General features: G+C 36.5%; 1 protein-coding gene across 1 annotated transcript in view; it reads left to right on the top strand.

Moving 5' to 3' along the window:
• EFCAB3 (EF-hand calcium binding domain 3) overlaps positions 1–22243 on the top strand; it is a 483726-nt gene that overhangs the window by 258138 nt on the left and 203345 nt on the right. The window contains exons 53-58 of the mRNA XM_079134930.1: positions 819–872; positions 4306–4410; positions 5100–5153; positions 6976–7080; positions 10909–10962; positions 11810–11914. Of these exons, the coding sequence (XP_078991056.1) occupies positions 819–872; positions 4306–4410; positions 5100–5153; positions 6976–7080; positions 10909–10962; positions 11810–11914 (477 nt within the window). The remainder of the gene's footprint in view (positions 1–818; positions 873–4305; positions 4411–5099; positions 5154–6975; positions 7081–10908; positions 10963–11809; positions 11915–22243) is intronic.

The following is a 22243-nucleotide window of genomic DNA, read 5'->3' as shown; positions in this document are numbered from 1 at the left end:
TTAATGTTGCCTATTTTTGAAACACATTTTCATTGTGAAACTGATATCTTTTGCAAAATGTCTTTTGAAAGCACTGTTATAGTTGTATGAAGATGATATACAAATATTAAAGGTGGTCTAAATATGAAAAAAAGCAAATTATAGGTATATAAACTATCATGAAGTCAACAGGACAATTCTTCTATCCATTCCTCTTTGACTGGAATCTTCCCTTTAAAATGAATTTGAAGATTCTGATCATAGCACACAAGACTTTCTTTCAAGTTCCATCTGCCTCTCTGGTATCATGTCTTCTTTTGTTTATCCCTCCTCAAGTCATGTTGAACTACTTGTAATTCCAGAGAGAGTATCATATCCCTAGACTTTTCTATTTTATCAACCTCATGTCCATGTTAAATCTCCTCTATCCCTCTATAATCCCTACTAATACATTAAATAATTCATGCATCACTTCCTTCAGGAAGTAATCTTAGAACATACTGGGCCACATTAGTGGTACCAACCTTTACTGTGTATTCATACCTAAATTACCAAATACCTAGTCAGTTCCAGTGGTATCTTTAACCATAGTTTTAAAGACTTTCAAAAGTACTGTAGAAGGTATACTTTTCTAATTCAGGACAAGTTACTTGTATTTACAGACATGAGAGATAAACTGAGGTTAATGGAGATAACTTTAATTCCTTGAGATCTAGGAATTTAATAAATACATGTCAAATTAAGAAATAAGGAATTTTTATGGAATTTTCCCCACAAAATATGTGTCTTATTTGTTTTCTGAGCTTCTGACATTTTCTTCATTAAACCTTTTCTTGTAGCTACTGGGAAGGTTGATCTGAAAGAAGTGATGGATGGAATAAAAGCAACTACAGGTGAGTGAGAAATTATGAATCTAAGATGTTCAGAATTTATAGTAATTGTATTTTATCATCCTTCCTAAATTGCCATGATAATTATTACCTCCTCATTTATTAAATTTTTAAAACCAATTTCTGGCATTTTACTTGGGGGGAGGTTTGGTATATATTTTCATTTATATTTTTTGCTGTTTTCTTTTTAGAGAAGCCAAATTCTGCATTAGTAAAATAATAATAGACAAAGTAAACCTTTGGTAAAGGACTTAGATAATTTATAAAGATGAAACCAACAGATCTCACTTTAGTTGATACAAATATTTGAATTGCATTTTTAATATTCTAATTAAATATATACAGAAAGAGGACTTCTTTGAATATAGAATTGTCTTGCCACTATCACTATGAGTATGCCTTCTTTTATTAGCATTTAGGGATCAAATTACTTTTTGTGAATGTCATTGTCACTATAGTTGCAGAGATCTGATTGACCTGTGTTGTTTATCTCCTACCTGCTCATGGAATGTAGTCATACATTATTTTTCCCTACTTGGAATCATTAAATAAACTTTTAAATTCATATGTCTAATGATGCCTATTTTTCTTTTTTTCATATAAGAATATGTTTTTTATTTTTATCTTTTAAATTTTTATTTTATTGATTCTTCTTAGTTATTCATGACAAATAGACTCCATCTTGACAAAATTATACAAGTATAGGATTCATCTTATTCTGATTTGGACCCCATTTTTGTGGGTGGGCACAGTTGTGGGATTCACTTAGGTGTTTTCATATGTGTACATAGAAAAATTATGTTAGATTTATTCTACTGTATTTCCTATTTCTATCCCTTCTCCCTTTCTTTTGTTGCCCTTTGTCTAATCTACTGAACTTCTCTTCTTCTCCTGTCCCACTTTATTGTGAGTTAGCCTCCACATATGGGTGAAAACATTTGACCTTCATTTTTGGGGATTGGCTTATTTCACTTGGTATGATATTCCCTAGATCCATCCACTTACAGCAAATGTTATAAAGTCATTCTTCTTTATGGTTGAGTAATAGTCCATTGTGTACATATACCACAATTTCTTTATCCATTCATCTGTTATGGTCATCTAAGTTGATTCCATAGCTTGCCTATTGTGAATTGAGCTGCTATAAACACTGATGTGACTGTGTCACTGTTGTATTCTTATTTTAAATTCTTTGGATATGTGCCAAGGAGTGGGATAACTGGGTCAAATGGTGGCTCCATTTTTAGTTTTCTGAGGAATCTCCATACTGCTTTCCAGAGTGGTTGTGCCTTTTTGCAGCCCCACCAACAATGTATGTGCATTCCTTTTTTCCCACATACTCACCCACATTTGTTGTACTTGTATTTTTTTTGAAGTTAATCTTTTTATTAGTAAACACATGAAAGTCAGAGTGAGATACTGTTGCAGATCATTAAGTATACAATAGACTGGTAAGTATATGAAATAGGGAAATCTCTACTGAAGGATTCAGAAAAATCATGTCCCCCAGCAAGGACAATGGGCCCTAAGCAAGTACGATTTCCCTTGTCTATAATCATTCCTCTGGTTTCCCAAGCCTTTCTCCCTGCCAGTTCTGAAATTTCTTCTACTAAGACTCAGTCAAAATTCACCTGCCTGCCAAAATTTGGCCAAAGGTAGTCCTCTCCTTCTATGCCTGGCTTTGCTAAGGACCTATGTAACTCTGACCTCTGTTGCAGCCACTGCCGTCCCAGAAAATGCACCCCTCTGATGCCTGACTGATTGACTGTTACTTGTATTCTTAATAATTGTCATTCTGATTGCAGTGAGATGAAATCTCAGTGAAGTTTTATTTTACATTTCTGTAATTGGTAGAGATATTGAACATTTTTCATATATTTGCTGATCCTTCATATTTCTTCTTTTGAGAAATATCTGTTCAGTTCCTTTGCCCATTTATTGATAGGTTATTTGGGGCTTTTCAGTGTTAAGTCTTTTGAGCTCTTTGTATATCCTGGAAATTAATGCCCTGTCTGAGGTGCAGGAGGCAAAGATTTTCTTCCATTCTTCACACTCTTGAATGTTTCATTTGCTGTGAAGAACCTTTTTAGTTTGATGCTATCCCATTTATTGATTTTTTAATTTTATTTCTTGTGCTTTAGGAGTCTTGTTCAAGAAGTCAGTTCCTGTGCCAATATATTAAAGTGTTGGGCCTCCCTTTTCCTCTAGTAGGTGCACTATTTCTGGTCTAATAGCTAGGTCTTTAATCAACTTAGAGTTCATTTTTGTGCAGGGTGAGAGATAGGGATTAATTTTCATTCTATTCCAGTTTTCCCAGCACCATTTGTTGAAGAGGCCATCTTTTCTCCAGTGTGTTTTTGGCACCTTTGTCTAGTATGAAGTAACTATTTATATAGGTTTGTCTCTGTGTCTTCTGTTATTGGTCTTGTTGCCTATTTTGGTGCTAATACCATGCTGTTTTTGTGGCTATAGCTCTATAATATAATTTAAGGTGTGGTATTGTGTTGCCTCCTGCTTTGTATTTCTTGCTAAGGATTGCTTTAGCTATTCTGGGCCTCTTATTTTACCAAATGGATTTCATTCTTGACTGCTTTTTCTATTTCTGTGAAGAACATTATTGGAATTTCGATGGGAATTGCATTAAATCTGAATTACACTTTTGGTAGTTTGGTCGTTTTGAGAATATTGATTCTGCCTATTCAAGAACATGGGAGGTCTTTCCATCTTCTAAGGTCCTCCTCAATTTCTTTCTTTAGTGTTCTGTAGTTTTCATTGTAGAGTCCTTTGCCTCTTGTTAGATTGATTCCTATGTATTTTATTTTTTGGAGGCTATTGTGAATGGAATGGTTTTCCTAATTTCTCTTTCAGCTGATTCGTCATTGAAGTATAGGAATGCAATTGCAAGACTGGTTCAACATACAAAATCAATAAATATGATACATCATATGAATAGGCTTCATGACAAGAACCACATAATTATCTCAGTAGATGCAGAAAAAAGAATTTAACAAAATTCAGCATCCATTCATGTTTAGGACACTGGAAAAACTAGGAGTAAAAGAAACATACCTCAACATTGTAAAAGCTATATGTGACAAACCCAAGGTCAACATCATTCTAAATGGAGAAAAACAAAGCATTCCTTCTAAAACCAGGAACAAGACAAGGATGCCCACTTTTACCACTTCTATTCAACATGGTCCTTGAAACTCTAGCCAGGGCAATTAGGCAAAAGAAAGAAATTAAAGGAATGTGATTAGGTAAAGAAGAGCTCAAACTCTCTGCTGATGACATGATTCTATATTTAGAAGACCCAAAACACTCTACCAATAAACTGTAGAACTCATAAATGAATTCAGCAAAGTAGCAGGATACAAAATTAATGCCCATAAATCAACTGCATTCCTATACTCCACTGATGTCTGTTCTTTCTAAGGAGGGGATGTGGATGCCAGAGGCGTAAAAACTCTTCTGAAAAACACGGGAATAGAACTTACAGACAAAGAACTCTTGAGACTGGTGAAAAATCTGCCTTTCAATGGTAAGCATTTTAAATACCAATGTGACATTTAATAAAATAAAAGCCCATCTCTAATTTGGATGTACATTTATTCATGAGGAAAATATTCACTTATGCAGTTTAACTTTTAGTTTAGGAATAAGTACCCCCGAGGTTATCTATGCCATGAAGACACCTAAAGGTGATTATGGGAAATAATAGAAGGAAAGGAAGGAGGTGTTAAACGAGAAAGATTAAAAAGTGAAAGGTGGAATCATGTGTGCACGCACACACATACACAAGTTGTGTGGGCTGTAGGGTCGTGCTTTTTATGCGGGTTTTTTTTTTTTTTTTTTTTTTTTTTTTTTTTTTTTCAGTTACTGGGGACTGAACCCTGAGCCACATCCCTGAGCCCATTCCTTTTGATTTTTTAAAAATTTTGAGATATGTTTTCATTAATTTACCCAGGCTGGCCTCAAACTTTCCATCCTCCTGCCTTGACCTCCCAAGTTGCAGGAATTATAGGCATGTACCACTACACCAAGTTTACGTGCTGAATTTTGAGATAGCTTCCCCATATTACATACTTTCCCTAACTTTCCCTCAGATTTTACTTTAATGAGAGAAATTTCTAAGGTAATCATGAAAATCTCAGTTTTCCTGAAATAATTTTAGTGAATAGCCACATCATTTCTCTATGACCTGAATGTTGTCCCTTTTTTTAAAAATAGACGATAACAAGATCTTTAAGAACAGGTTACTAGAAGGTGTGAAGTCTCTCAAAGGTAAGTGAGAAGCATAATGAGAATATAAATGGTCTTGTGGCCCTCATGTTTATACTGTTCACATGATATTGAATTTGTGGCCGCCACCATCTCTTTATATATTAATTGCAAATTTACAGATGTTTAGAGCTCAATCTGTACTTTAGCAGTGAGTCTCCTGTGTTCTATCTTGGAAGAAAAATTCCACACTCTCTTGTGATATTCCAAACTTCTCAGGAAAGGAAATATCAACTCTCAAGTTAGCATAGGAAAAATTACAGAACTGATTCCCAGTGCTCTAGATAATTTAGTCAGCAACAAAAACAAAAAATAAAAACAAAACAACAACAACAAAAAAACCGAGCTGGTAGTTTAGTCGTCAAAAGCCAACCCCATATACTCTTTAGGGGTAAAGAATGCTGGTGTTCATAACCAAAACTCCCTAACCACTTGTTGAATGCCATTTTAAATTTTGTGTTGTGTAGGCTGGTCTCCAAGAGCAGTCTGAAGGGAAGAGGTCTAAATTCTAACTCAAATGACTTCTTTATAAGCTTAGAATATTTGATCTTTCATATAATTTTGAGTGAAATAAGTCAGACTCAGAAATGTATCGTATGTTTTCTCTCATATGTGGAAGCAAGAGTAAGAAAATGCGAAAAAAAAAAAAGGGGGGGGGGATTCCATGAAAGTAGAGGGAAACTATTAGGGTAGAGAAAGGGGATCAGGAGGAGGGAGGAAAGAAGGGTGGAGCAAGCATTTGGGAGTGAAATTGATCAAATTACATGTTTATATATACAGATATGCCACAATAAAACCCATTGTTCTGTGTAAATAATATGCACCAGTAAAAAGGTATATATTTTCTCAGCCATAAAGAATGATAAAATTATGGCATTTGCAGGCAAATGGATGAAATTGGAGAATATCATGCTAAGTGAGATAAGCCAATCTCAAAAAGCCAAAGGACGAATGATATCGCTAATAAGTGGAGGATGACACATAATGGGGGGGGGGAGGGAAGGGTTAGTGTTAGGGTTAGAGTTAGGGTTAGGGAGGGGGGCAAGTATGGAGGAAGGAAGTACTGTATAGAGGGTAAAGAGGGGTGGGAGGGGTGGGGGGAAGGGAAAAAATAACAGAATGAATCAAACAACATTACTCTATGTAAATTTATGATTACACAAATGGTATGCCTTTATGCCATGTACAAACAGAGAAACAACATGTATCCCATTTGTTTACAATTAAAAAAAAAATCAATTGCCAGATTTTTGTAAAATCTGAACTCTAAATCAGTATTCAGAGTAAAGTGATTATGGTATGTCTTAGGTAAAATACATCGAAAGATACTTGAGTGAACTCTGCTACAAAGTCAAATTCTGCTCATACATTCTGGAAATAATTTATAGAAATCCTACCCTTTCAATGTATGACTATTTTTCTATATTCAACTCTAATATTAATTTTATTTGAAAGAGAAATATAATAGTATTCCTGAAAAATGAAAGAATTTGATGTCATCAAATTGAAATAAATTTAAAGCTGAAATCCTTTCAAAAAAAAAAAAGTATATATTTTAAAATTTCATCTTTGTCCTAAATCTGTTGACAATTTGTAATTGATTCTTTCACTGTAGAGCAAACATGTTTAATCCAAGGTTAGCAGAGCTTGAGGGAATCCTTGAATCGGCTTTATTGATTAGATAACCTCCCTGAAATGGGATGCAGGCTTTGTGCATGACATATACTGCTCAAGAAACTCATGATAGGGTGTACGTGTCAAGAAAGCTTAAGAACTTCTCTTTTGGAGTTGTTTAATATTCTTTATCTACTGTTAAATTCTTTAGGTGGGAGGATTGATGTCAACAACTTGCATACCGTTCTGGACAACCTGGGAATCAAACTTTCAGACAAGGAACTCAAAGATCTGACTCAAAACATGAATGTTGGTGGTGAGCATATTCTCAGATACCGTATGTCTCACTTTCGTGTTGCTATAGTAGAATTCCACAGACTACATAATTTATGAAGAACCGAATTTATTTTCCCACAATTCTGGAAGCTGGCAGGTCCAAGATCAAGGCACAAGCACCTGGTGAAGGCCTTCTTGCTGTGCATCACATGTCAAAGCACCTGTGGCCTAAGCCCCTGTTAAAGATCCCACCTCTTAATACGTCACAGTGGAAATTAAATTCAACATGAGTTTCATAAGGGGACAGACCTTCAAATCATAGCACCAGAGTTACCCAAATATAAGTGAGGAAATGTCTTTTTCCATAGGGAGAAGAGAACACCCAAAAGAGCAGTGTAATGAGTGCTGCATCACGTCACTGACCAAAGCACAGTGACATTATTTAGATATACGGACGCGGCAGCTGACTGTCAAAGTTAAAACACGGTTATTTGGTATCTTTGGCATGTGTGACTTCTATACTCTCAACAAGTACCATGTAGTAGCAGAGTTTTCCTCATTTTGAACACAAGAATGGAAATTCTTGAGATAAAATCACTTCTCCTTATTTACGTGAATAAGTTTAGAATAATAAATAAGTTTAGAATAAATAAATAATAAATAAGTTTAGAATAATAAAGCCAGAAATAGGATCATTACAACTGTTTTCTTTTTAAATATTTTTTATTTTTTAATTGACAAAAATAGTTGAATATACTTGTCATACATAACATGCTGTTCCGAAATGTGTGTACATTGTAGAATGGCTAAATACAGATAATTAACATGGGCATTACCTCCTCTACTTATTTTTGTGGTGAGAATACAAATTCTACTTTCTGCAAATTTTCAAGAATATGTTAACTATAGTCACTATGTTGTGCAGCAAATATCTTGAACAATTCCTCCTTTCTAGCTGAAAAATTTTATCTTTGACTGCTGTCTCCCAACCTCACCCTTATCCCTAGCCACTGGTGACTACCTTTTATTCCTTTTTTCTATGAGTTCAACTATTTTTTACCCTATATTTGTCCTTCTGTTCCTGACTTATTTCATTGAACATAATGTCTTCCAGTTTCATCATGTTGTCACAATGATAGTACTTCATTTCTTTTTTAAGGATGAATAGTATTCCAATGTGTATATGTGCCATATTTTCTTTATTCATTCATCTGTTGATGCATAGATTGATTACATATCTTGGCTATTGTGAATAATAATACTACAGTGAACATAGGGGTAGAAATCTCTCTTCAACACTGATATCCTTTCCTTTGAATATATTTAGTAGTGGAATAGAATCATCATATTGTAATTCTATTTTCAATTTTTTGAAGAACCTCCACACAGGCTTCCATAATGACTGTACGAACTTACATTTTCACCAACAGTGTGCAAGGGATCCCTTTTCCCCAAATCCTCTCCAATACTTGTCATCTTTCATCTTTTAATAACACCCATTATAACAGAGGCAAGGTTATATTTCATTGTGGTTTTAATTTGCATTTCTCATTATTAGTGGTGTTGGGACTTTTTAATTATACCTGTGGGCAATTTTTATGTCTTCTTTGGGAAAATTTCTGTTCAGATCCTCTGTCCATTTTTTAACTGGTTATTTGTTTTTCTGCTATTTAGTCATAAGCATTCTTATATTTATTTTAGATATTGACTCCTTGTCATGTATGTGGTTTGCAATTATTTTTTTTCCTGGTCATAAGTTGCCTTTTTGTTTTATTTATTGTTTTCCTTGTTGTGAAGATTTCTAGTTTGATGTAGACTCATTTGTTTTGTTTTTATAGATTGAGCTTTTGGCATGATAACCAAAAAATCATTGCCAAGGCCAATAAAGGTTTCCCTTTCTGTTCTCCTCTAATAGTGTTATGGTTATAAGTCTTATATTTAGGCATTTAATCCATTTTTAGTTGATTTTTGCATATGGCATAAGGGCTTAATTTTATTCTTTCGCATACAGAAATTCAATTTTTTCCAGCACCCTTATTGAAGAGACTCTCCATTCCTGATTGTGTCCTCTTGGTTCCATTGTCAAAAATTGGTTTGGGAGCTCTATTCTGTTTCATTGATTGATTCGTGTTGCTGTTTTTATGCCAGTACCATGCTGTTTTGGTCACTGTATGTTTGAAGTCAGATACTGTAACCACACCAGTTTTGTTCTTTTTGCTCAGGATTGAATTAGCTATTGGAGTCTTTTATAGTTACATACAAATTTTAGGAATGTGTTTTATATTTTTGTGAAGAATGTCTTTGTATTTTCATAGCAAATACATTAAATCTATAGATTGCTTTGGGTAGTACAGACATGGTAACAGTAATAATTCTTCACATCTATGATGATGGAAAATCTTACCTTTTTCTGTCTTCAGTTTCTTTCATCAAGGTTTTAGAGTTTTGGATTTGTTTTTATTCTGCAGTGCTGTGGATTGAACTCAGGGTCATATGCATGCTAGGCAAATGCTCTACCACTAAGATATACATCCCCGTCCCTATAGCTTTTCAATTTCACCTCTTCAGTAAAGTTTATTCCTATGTATTTTTATACTATCATAAATGAGATTGTTTCTTAATTTCTTCTTCTGGTAGGTTGTTATTTGTATATAGAAATACTTCTGGTTTTTTAATGTTGATTTTGTATCCTGCAGACTTACTGAGTTCATCTAACAGGTTTTTGGGGGAATTTAGGGGTTTTCTCCGTGTAGGATCGTATCTTCTGCAGACAGATAATTCCACTCTGCTCTTTCCAATTTAGATGCTTTTTATTTCTTTTTCTTATCTGATCACTCTTGCTAGTACTGTCAGTGATATGTTGAATATAAGTAGTAAGAGTAGACATCCCTGCCTTTTACTAAATCTTAGTGGAAAATCTTTCAGTTCTCCTTTGATTATGTTGTTAATCAAAGGTTTTGATTTGTAGATTTTTCATGATTAATTTTTATTATGTTAAGAATCTTGTTTTTTGTCCATTTAGTCACTCTATCTATGTCTTTTGATTGTAGAGTGTATTAGTCAGCTTTTTGTTCACTATAACAAAATACCTGACACAGGCTACTTAGAATTAAAAATATACTTAGTTAGCCTACAGTTTTGGAGATTCAAAGTTCAAGATTAGTATAGCACAGGTTCAGCAGCTGCCTCTTGGCTGCATCACCTCATAGCACGTGTGGCAATGGTATAAAGCAAGCAACTGATTACATCTTGAACCTGGAGCAAACAGAAGGGAGAGTGGGGCCAATCTCGGGCATTTATGACAGCTACCTCAGGAGAACTACCAAGGAGTACCACAAGAACTACCTTCCAGATGTCCATGGCAAGGATGGAGGCCTCTGGGATCTACTCCTTCTCTCCTCAGAGGGAAGTCCCTCCTGGTTCCATGCAGATTCCAACTGGAGAGATGGGGTCACAGAGGTTCTCTTCTCTCTGCAGTCAACCTGAGGTTCTGTGATCTGCTGGGTTTCCCTGCTCCCCTCTGTGCTTCAGGACTCTACTCAAAAGTGTAGTTGTCATTTATAGTTCTGGTCTTTTTTTTGTGAGTAGAACAAGCATTGGCCTCTGCAAGCCTCTATGATACTACGAGCATTGGTAGTTGATCATTTTGCTGATGTCACACTAGAATTTTCTTATACTTCAATACTCATTAAAGGATTAAAGGAATAAAATAATAACCTAGAAAGTATGTTCAATGAATATTTATAAAGTATATAAAGCAATTAGTATGGTGCCTGACACATAGTAAGTACGACTTTTGTAGTTATCCCTATGTTTCTGACATAATTTGTATCTCAGTATAATGTGTAATTTTGATCTTCTCCTATAGTTGATAAAAAAATTCCTCTAGAAACATTGATGGAAAAAGTCAAAGATTTTACAGGTAAGTGAAAAGTTATTATAAAATTAGAATTTTACTTATCTACATTAAAATTTGGTTTTCCCTCAATCCTTGAGTTATAAATTCTAATATTTGGGACTGAGGCATAGTTCAGTGGTAAAGTGTTTGTCTAACATGTACAAGGCCCTGGTCAATCCCCAGCACTACAAAACCAAACAAAAATTCTCATATTTTTTTCCATACTTATAAATGAAATATTTGCTTCTAATGCCTCATGCTTTGACATAAAGTTATCTACATTTTTGGAATGAAATTCTATGATCTCTGTTGTTTATGCCAATAAATTCTTCACCAGTGTTTAACACAGTAGAGACAGAAGATCTGAGTGAAGCTTATAAATGATCAAACTAATATTCATTATATTCATCATATAATTTTTACTTTTGAAATTAAAATACTTCTTGAAGAATTTTTTATATGATCATCTTTTTTAATTAACTTACCAGATTATATTCTGGAACTTATCTTTCACTAGTTTTAGGAGGAACTTATCTATATTATAAAAGTATTGACCTAACATATTCTTTGATTCTATAGTTCAAACTATTTTCTTTTTATTGTAGTCTTTAATCTGAAAATTAGAATGGTACTAATCATTATAAAGTAACTTTTTGTGTTAACAAAAAATGATGGAATGAGACAGATATCATTACCCTATATACATGTGTGATTACATGAATGGTATAATCTACATCATGTACAACCACAGAAATGAAATGATGTACCCAATTTGTGTATAATGAATCAAAATGCAGTCTGTAAAAAATTAAAAAAGAATAATTACAGCTATCTGAAATAATGATATATACTCAATCTCCTGTTTTCAAAGGTGAGAAGATTGATTCCAGTGATCTAAAAGATGTTCTGGGAAACCTTGGTATTGAACTCACAGATAAGGAACAAGAGAAGCTGGTGAAGGCATTGCCAGTTGATGGTGAGCCATACAAGTTCTGTGGGAATTTCTAGGGAGATTGGAGTTCTGTGGTTCTATATGAAAAACTTTCATATCTTCTAAAATATGAAAATGTTTTTTAAAAACTACAATTTAAGCTACGTACAAAAATTATCAGTGCCACTTAGAGTCAATTTTAGAAGCCAGGTGTCCCATCTACCACCCAGTTGTGCTAGAGCTATGAGATAGGTTGCCAAGAAACTAAATAAGACAGGCTGGGTTGTGGCTCCGTGGTGGAGTGCTTACCTAACATGTGTGAGACAATGGGTTTGATTCTCAGCACCACGTAAAAATAAATAAATAAATAAAGATATTGTATCCATAAAAATATTTTTTAAAAAACTAAGTAAGGCACTCAAAGATGAGATATCAGGGTTTACTGAGAAATACTTATGGGGGAAGCCTGGTGACAACAAGCTGGACAGGTGTTTTGCCAGAAGATCCAGTGGGTACCAAGCTGGGCAGGTTTACCGATGTTACATGCATTGCCTCTGGTACCTCACCAGGAAGTAGCATCTCCTGTCTCTCTCTACACTCGGTCCTGGGGAGGAAGCCACAGTTCTCTGGTTTGCACCAGGTGCCACAGGGAGAGGGGTTTTTACAAGTTAGGTTATATAAGAAATGACATCATCAGCATTATCTTGCTTACTTTGCTTGTATGACCAGTATCCCAAGGAGCAATTGTTCTGACATGCATGCAAAAGCAACTTTCTACACATAACATTAGCTTGATGTATTCCCAGCATGAAAGAAAGTCAGTGTTCTTCTAATTTATCTAGGCATTCCTGGCCTGAGCCTGCTCTCTTTATTCCTTGATAAGGCCAGTTTCCTGGGAACTAAAGGGGTGTTCCAGACACATGGTTTTACTGTCCTACTTTTCTTTAAGAATAGTACACCAAACAACCCTTAAAGTGTAAGTTACCTTCAGAGCTAATAAATTTCTACTAGTACTCCCCACCAGGCCACTAATGGGCTTATTTCATAAGAAAGGAAAAGAGAGAGATATAAGAAAAATGGAAAGAAACTAAAGACAATTCAGAATTTAAAAGAAAGGAAATATGTACTTATGTTTTGGTTTAGTAGTCCTACTGGAAAGGACAAGTTTATCATACTGAGGCAGATTTCCTTAAGTTCATTATTACAGGTGAAAAGTTGGATAAAATATTTGTAACAGTTTTATTGTGATATAACTCACATGAAAGTGTACAATCTCAATGAAAGTATACAATAAGTGGATTTTAGTACATTAACAGAATTGCGCATTCATCACCACAATCAACTTTAGAGTATTTTTATTACCCCCCAAAATACCACCACACCAGTTAGCAATAAACCCCATTTCTTCTGTCCCACTCAGTCCTGGGCAACTACTAACCTATTTTCTGTTTTTTATCAATTTGTTTATTCTAAATAGTTTAAATAAATGGAGTCATATAATAAGTGGTTCTTTGTTAGTATTTTCCTTCATTTATTACAATATTTTAAAAGTTCTTCATTTATTACAATACTTTTAAAGTTCAACCATGTCATATTATATACAAGTACTTCATTGCTTTTTCTTGCGGAATACCACATTTTATTTATCTCTTCTTTAGTAAATGGGTGTTTGAGTTGTTTCCATGTCCTGGCTTGTAGGGAACATTCCTCAAGCTTATTTGACAGCAGTTACTGACACCATGGTTTAAATAAACCTAACAGTCTGGATGAGAAACTGAGGAAATGGTAAAGACTCACCATGAATTGTAGGCCTTTGCAGTTACTGAGTCTGAGCTATGAGCTGAGGGAAAGCCTTGCTCAACAGGCATCACAGCAAGCTGTGATGTGAGTTCACCTGTGCTGCCGGCCTCATGCTGTGTGCTGGAGCTTGCCCTTCCCCCAGTCCTTTGTCTCAGACTTGTTGCCAGACAGAAGCACTTAGGGATACATGGTTTGTTTACATTAGTACAACATATATACTGTTACGTTTTAACAAGCGTCTTAACCTGATTGGATAATGTGTCTATATATGTCTTGTATAATCATAAGTAAAATTAGATCTGTGCCTTCTGAGCCTGGTCTCCGATGTCTGTGTTTACTGGGAGACATCACCGTCCTCACCCTCAGTGGGACCTTTGTTTCAAATAACTACACTGGCTATTATGAATAATGTTATTAATATTATGAATACTCAGATACAAGTTTTTTCATTCTTCTGGTTATCACAGCATCATTTTTTGGAAATATTGTTCATTACTGCCTTTAAATTATGTTGGCACCCTTATAAAAACTTAGTTGACCCTTGATCAAAATGATATATGCTTATAATCCCAGGTGGGTTGAGGTGAGAGGATCATAAGTTCAAGACCAGCCTTTGCAACACAGCAAGATGCTATCTAAAAAAAAGAAACAAACAAACAAACAAACAAAAGTCAATCGACCATAAACATGAGGGTTTATTTCTGGACTATCATATCAATTCTCTCCCATTGACCTGTATGTCTAATGTTATGCTGGTACTGATACCGCTCTTTACCGGTGACGAGTCCTGCTTCCTCAGGTGTTGAAGTATAACGCCGGGGAAGCACGCCGAGGCAAGTGTAGAGTGGAAAATGCAGCTTTATTAAAGAAAAGTAAAAGCAGACTTCTCCCGGGTGGAAGAAGGGGACCCAAAGGCGGAATCCATGGGATGAGCAAATCCTGTCCTTTTTATGGGTTTTATTCTCCCATTCTTTCCCCCTTATCTTTTTTCTTCCTGCCTATATGACTAGGTCTGGCTTTGCATTAAGTGAGAAGCCATGGGCAGGGGGAGGGCCGGGGTGATTCAGGCAGATAAGGGCCCAGGGGGCACCAATTAGCAGCCCCTTGTTTGCAGTCCTTCATAAAGGCAGGTAAATTTGGCAATTAATGGACTCCGGAGATCCTTAACATTCCATTCTTCCAGGGGCAGTCTCCAACTTCCAGAGGCAGATGGCTTTATGGCCTCCATTTTCTTGATCTGACCTGATTCCTTATTTCTACACTAACTGCCTGTCCCCAATTCTGGCTTCAGTACCTCAGTCTTGATTACTGTAGTTTTGTACTAAGTTTTCAAATTTTAAAGTGTGAATCCTCAAAGACCAATCTAAAGACCAATCTCCCTGTTGAACATACACACAAAAATTCTTAATTTGGCAAACCACAGTCAAAACACATTATGAAGATACTACACCATGATCAGGAGGGTTTCATCCCAGAGATACCAGGTTGTTTCAACATGTGCAAGTCAATAAATATAATTCACCACATAAATAGAATTAAATACAAGAATAACATGATCATATCAATAGATGCAGAAAAAGTCTTCAACAAATCCAGCTTCCATTCATGTTAAAAATCCTAGAAAAACTAGAAATAGAAGGAACTGATCTCAACATTATTTGTATACAAAAAACCCAACACCAACATCATGCTGAATGCAGAAAAACTGAAAGCATTTCCTCTAAAATTAGGAACAAAGCAAGAATGTACACTCTGACCACTCTTATTCAGCATAATTCTTGAAACTCTAGGGAAAGTAATCAGGCAAAAAAAGGAAATTAAAGGACACAAAGGGGAAAAGATGAAGACATATTACCTTAGTTTGTGGAAGACATAATCCTATATCTAGAAGAACTAGATGCTCCCCCTTAAAAAAACCTCCACCAGAAGACTTCTATAGTTCATTTATTCAGCAAAGTAGCAAGATACAAGATCAATTCCCATAAAGCAGTAGCTATTCTATACTCCAGCAGTGATTCAGCTGAGGGAGAAATCAGGAAAAATATCTCGTTCATTCATAACAACCTCAAAAATAAAATACCTGGGAATAAAATCTCACCAAGGAGGTGAAAGATCTCTACAGTGAAAACTAGAGAACACTGAAGAAAGAATTGAAGGAGTTGTTAGAAGATAGAAAGACCACCAATGTCCTTAGATAGACAGAATTAATATTGTCAACATGGCCATACTACCAAAAGTGTTGTACAGATTTAATGTAATCCCCATCAAAACGCCAATGACATTCTTCACAGAACTAGAAAAAAAATTCCTAAAATTCATTTGGAAAAATAAAAGACCCAGAATAGCCAAAGCAATACTAGATAAGAAGAGTGATGCTGGAGAAATCATAATACCTGATCTCAAATTGTACTAAAGAACTAGAGTAACAAAAACAGCACAACATTGGCATCAAAACAGACATGAAAACCAATGGAAAAAAAAAAAACAGAAGACACAGAGACATACCCACATAGATACAGGCAGATCCAACAATGGTGCCAAAACATATGTTGGAGAAAATACAGCCTTTTTAAGAAATGGTGCTAGAAAAACTAACTATCCATATGTAGAAATGAAACTTGATCCCTATCATTCACCCTGTTCAAAAGTCAACTCAAGGGTTTCAAGATGGCGGACAAGAGGGTGGCTGCATTTCATGTTGCTCCAGGACTCAGGATTCAAAAGAGGAGATATTGAGAGACTTGGGACCAACTCAAAGCCGCCGGGTGAGTCTCTCCCGTTGGGGAGGCATCCCGGATGGGGCGGAAGTCCCGGAATGCAGGGAACTTTGTGAAGTAGAGCTGCCCAACGAGACACCTCTCCCCCCACTGGAGCAGTGAACTTGGGGACAACTGGGAGCATTGTAGAGGAGGCCGCTCAGCACAGCGCTTGGACTCGGAGCAACCACTGGGGCTCCGGGCAGCTGCCCAGAGGAGGAGCTACATGGCAAGCTGTTCAGACTCAAAGTGACCGCTCCTGAACACCTGGGAGCTGCCCAGAGGAGGAGCATGGCGGGTCACTTGGACTCCGAGCGGCCACACCAGAACTCCGGGCCGCTGCCCAGAGGAGGAGGAAAGTGGTGAGTTGTTTGGACTCAAAGTGACTGCTCCTGAACACCCGGGGGGCTGCCCAGAGGAGGAGGAGGAGTGCCGTGGGTCACTTGGACTCTGAGTGACTGCCCAGGGTTATGGGGGGTTGGCGGGAGGAGGAGGCACACAGTGAGTTGCTTGGACTCCTAGTGACCACACCGGAACACCTGGCGGCTGCCCAGAGGAAGAGGCATGCGGCAGGTTGCTGGGAGTCGGAGTGACTGTACAGGGCTCCAGGTGGCTGCTCAGAGGAGGGGCCACATAGCAAGGCTATAAGGTGCAGAGCAGGGTCCCAGGACCTAGGAGGCTTCTTGGTGGAAGAGCTGAACAGAGACAAGCTGAACGGAGCAAAGGTTCCAGGACTGTGGGCAGATTCTCTGAGGAGAGGCAGCCTAAGGAGACTCATCTGCGAAGGGTGAGGCTCCCAGGCCCAGGAGGTAGGTCCGGGCCCCTGGGAACGTTGCAGAGGAAGGCAGCCCAGCCCAGGCAGTAGTTGGGGATTGAGGGGAACCTCTAAGGGGAACTGACCAGTGAGACCTCCCCACCAGGTGAGTCTTTCCTGCCGGGTGAGGTTTTCCCACAAGGACGGTAAAATCAGAGAAACAGCCCCAAACAGGCCTTGCCTCAGCCGGCAGCCTAGTTCCCCTTTGGTCAACAAGTGGAGGCACCTCTGCCCACTAGCAGGGAATATACCCCACCTGAAGGCCACCACCCCTAGAGAGGCAGCTTCCTTGTGGAGCACCGCATTATCAACTTCCTCCAAGACTTTAGGCTACTGAAGGATAAGAGAGGATATACTAGAAATCTTCAGGGACATTATAAGTCAATAGAGGAAATCTGCAATATCTCAGCGGTCCATTGATACCTGAATAATATGACAAAACAAGGGAAGAAAGTGCCCCAAACAAATCTACATGTTACATCAATAAAATCCAATGACAGCATGGCAGAAGAAATGACAGAAAGGGAGTTCAGAATGTACATAATTAAAATGATCAGGGAAGCAAACGATGAGATGAAAGAGCAAATGGAGGCATTGAATGATGAGATGAAAGAGCAAATGCCGACATTGAATGATCACACAAATCGACAGTTAAAAGAGCAAATACAGGAAGCAAAAGATCATTTCAATAAAGAGTTAGAGATATTGAAAAGAAACCAAAGAGAAATCCTTGAAATTATTGGGATTAAGGAAGGCTTAGAGAAACAAACCAAAGGAATGAACAATCTATTCGATGAAATAATATCAGAAAATTTCCCAAATCTGAAGAATGAAATGGAAAACAAGTACAAGAGGCTTATAGGACTCCAAATACACAAAATTACAATAGACCCACACCAAGGCACATTATAATGAAAATACCTAACATACAAAATAAAGACAGAATTTTAAAGGCTCTGAGAGAAAAGAACCAAATTATATGCAGGGGGAAACCAATAAGAATATCAGCAGATTTTTCAATCCAGACCCTAAAAGCTAGAAGGGCCTGGAACAACATTTACCAAGCCCTGAAAGAACATGGATGCCAACCAAGAATCTTATACCCAGCAACACTTACCTTCAAATTTGACGATGAAATAAAATCCTTCCATGGTAAACAAAAGCTAAAAGAATTTACAAAAAGAAAGCCAGCATTGCAGAACATTCTCAGCAAAATATTCCATGGGGAAGAGATGAAACACGAAGAAGCAAATCAGCAAAGGGAGGAATTATCCTAAAGGAATTGTCAAATAAAGGAGGAACCAAGTCATCTCAAAAAATAAATAAATAAATAAATAAATAAATAAATAAATAAATAAATAAATAAAATTTTAAAAATGAACCGAATGACCGGGAATACAAACCATATCTCAATAATAACCCTGAATGTTAATGGCCTGAATTCCTCAATCAAAAGACATAGACTGGAAGATTGGATTAAAAAGAAAGATCCAACAATATGTTGCCTGCAAGAGACTCACCTCATAGAAAAAGATACCCATAGGCTAAAGGTGAAAGGATAGGGAAAAACATACCATGCACATGGACTCAGCAAAAAAGCTGGAGTATCCATCCTCATTTCAGATAATGTGGACTTCAAGCCAAAGTTAGTCAGAAGGGATAAAGAAGGACATTTCATACTGCTTACAGGAAGCATAAATCAGCAAGACATAACAATCATAAACATCTATGCCCCAAACAGTGGCTCATCCATGTATGTCAAACAAATCCTTCTCAATTTCAGAAACCAAAGAGACCATAACACAATAATACTAGGTGATTTTAACATGCCTCTCTCACCACTGGACAGATCTTCCAAACAAAAATTGAACAAAGAAACGATAGATCTCAATAACAAAAAAATAAATTAGACGTAACAGACATTTATAGAATATACCATCCAACCAAGAGCGAATACACTTTCTTCTCAGCAGCACATGGATCCTTCTCTAAAATAGACCATATATTATGCCACAAAGCTAATGTTAGCAAATACAAGAAGATAGAGACACTACCTTGTATTCTATCAGATCATAATGGATTGAAGTTAGAAATAAATGAAAGAGTAAAAAACAGAAACTACTCCAACACCTGGAGATTAAACAATATGCTCTTATATGATGAATGGATAACAGAAGATATTAGGAAGGAAATTAAAAAATTCTTAGAGGTAAATGAGAACAAAGAAGCATCATATCAAAATCTCTGGGACACTATGAAAGCAGTACTTAGAGGAAAATTTATTTCATGGAGCACATTCAATAAAAGAAGTAAAACTCGATAAACGACCTAACACTACAGCTCAAAGCCCTAGAAAAAGAAGAACAGACCAAAACCAAAAGTAGTAGAAGACAGGAAATAGTTAAACTCAGAGCTGAAATCAATGAAATTGAAACAAAAGAAACAATACAAAAAATTGACAAAATAAATAGATGGTTCTTTGAAAAAATAAACAAAATTGATAAACCTTTAGCCACACTAACAAACAGAAGACGAGAGAAAACCCAAATCACTAAAATTCGTAATGAAAAGGTAATATCACAACAGACACGATTGAAATACAAAACATAACTAGAACCTATTTTGAAAATCTATACTCCAACAAAATAGAAAATTTTGAAGACATCAACAGGTTTCTAGAGACATATGAATTGCCTAAACTGAATGAGGAGGACATACTCAATTTAAATAGACCAATTTTAAATAATGAAATAGCAGAAGTCATCAAAAGCCTACCAACAAAGAAAAGTCCGGGACCAGATGGGTTCTCAGCCGAGTTCTACAAAACCTTTAAAGAAAAGCTCATTCCAATACTCCTCAAAGTATTCCATGAAATAGAAGAGGAGGGAACCCTCCCAAACTCATTCATGAAGCCAATATCACCCTGATACCTAAACCAGACAGAGACACACTAAGGAAAGAAAATTTCAGACCAATATCCTTAGTGAACATTGACGCAAAAATTCTCAACAAAATTTTAGCAAATCGCATACAAAAACATATTAAAAAGATAGTGCACCATGATCAAGTGGGTTTCATCCCAGGGATCCAAGGTTGGTTCAACATCCGGAAATCAATAAATGTCATTCACCATATCAACAGACTAAAAGTTAAGAATCACATGATTATTTCAATAGATGCAGAAAAAGCATATGATAAGCATCCCTTCATGCTCAAAACACTAGAAAAAATAGGGATAGTGGGAACATTCCTTAACATTGTAAAGGCCATTTATGCTAAGCCCATGGCTAATATCATTCTAAATGGTGAAAAACTGAAAGCATTCCCACTAAAAACTGGAACAAGGCAAGGATGCCCTCTTTCACAACTTCTATTCAATATCGTCCTTGAAACTCTACCCAGAGCAATTAGACTGACCAAAGAAATTAATGGGATACGAATAGGAAAAGAAGAACTCAAACTATCCCTATTTGCTGACGATATGATTATATACTTAGAGGAACCTGGAAATTCCACTAGAAAACTTTTAGAACTCATAAGTGAATTCAGTAAAGTAGCAGGATATACTATTAATGCACATGAATCTAATGCAATTTTATACATAAGTGATGAATCTTTGGAAAGAATAATTAGGAAAACTACCCCATTCACAATAGCCTCGAAAAAAATAAAATACTTGGGAATCAATCTCACAAAAGAGGTGAAAGACCTCTACAATGAGAACTACAGAACACTAAAGAAAGAAATTAAAGAAAACCTTAGAAGATGGAAAGATCTCCCATGTTCTTGGATAGGCAGAATTAATATTGTCAAAATGGCCATACTACCAAAGTGCTATACAGATTCAATGCAATTCCAATTAAAATCCCAATGACATACCTCACAGAAATAGAGCAAGCAATTATGAAATTCATCTGGAAGAATAAGAAACCCAGAATAGCTAAAGCAATCCTCAGTAGAAAGAGTGGAAGCAGGGGGTATCGCAATACCAGATCTTCAACTCTACTACAAAGCAATAGTAACAAAAACGGCATGGTATTGGTACCAAAATAGACAGGTAGATCAATGGTACAGAATAGAGGACACGGACACAAAACCAAATAAATACAATTTTCTCATACTAGACAAGGAGGCCAAAAATATGCAATGGAGAAAAGATAGCCTCTTCAACAAATGGTGCTGGGAGAATTGGAAATCCATATGCAACAGAATGAAACTAAACCCATATCTCTTACCATGCACGAAACTAAACTCAAAATGGATCAAGGACCTCGGAATCAGACCAGAGACCCTGCAGATTATAGAAGAAAAAGTAGGTCCAGATCTTCAACATGTCTGCTTAGGACCAGACTTCCTTAACAGGACTCCCATAGCACAAGAAATAAAAGCTAGAATCAATAACTGGGATAGATTCAAACTAAAAAGCTTTCTCTCAGCAAAGGAAACTATCAGCAATGCGAAGAAAGAGCCTACAGAGTGGGAGAAAATCTTTGCCAATCATACTTCAGATAGAGCACTAATCTCCAGAATCTATAAAGAACTCAAAAAACTCTACACCAAGAATACAAATAATCCAATTGACAAATGGGCTAAGGAAATGAATAGACACTTCACAGAAGAAGATCTACATGCAGTCAACAAACATATGGAAAAATGTTCACCATCTCTAGTAATAAGAGAAATGCAAATCAAAACCACCCTAAGATTCCATCTCACTCCAATCACAATGGCGATTATCAAGAATACAAGCAACAACAGGTGTTGGCGAGGATGTGGGGAGAAAGGTACACTCATACATTGCTAGTGGGGCTGTAAATTAGTGCAGCCACTCTGGAAAGCAGTGTGGAGATTCCTTAGAAAACTTGGAATGGAACCACCATTTGATCCTCTATCCCACTCTTTGGCCTATACCCAAAGGACTTAAAATCAGCATACTACAGAGATACAGCCACATCAATGTTCATAGCTGCTCAATTCACAATAGCCAGACTGTGGAACCAACCT

Source organism: Sciurus vulgaris, assembly GCF_902686455.1.
Source record: "Sciurus vulgaris genome assembly, chromosome: 3".
NCBI lineage: Eukaryota > Metazoa > Chordata > Mammalia > Rodentia > Sciuridae > Sciurus > Sciurus vulgaris.
This window is presented reverse-complemented; position numbering and strand designations above follow the sequence as displayed.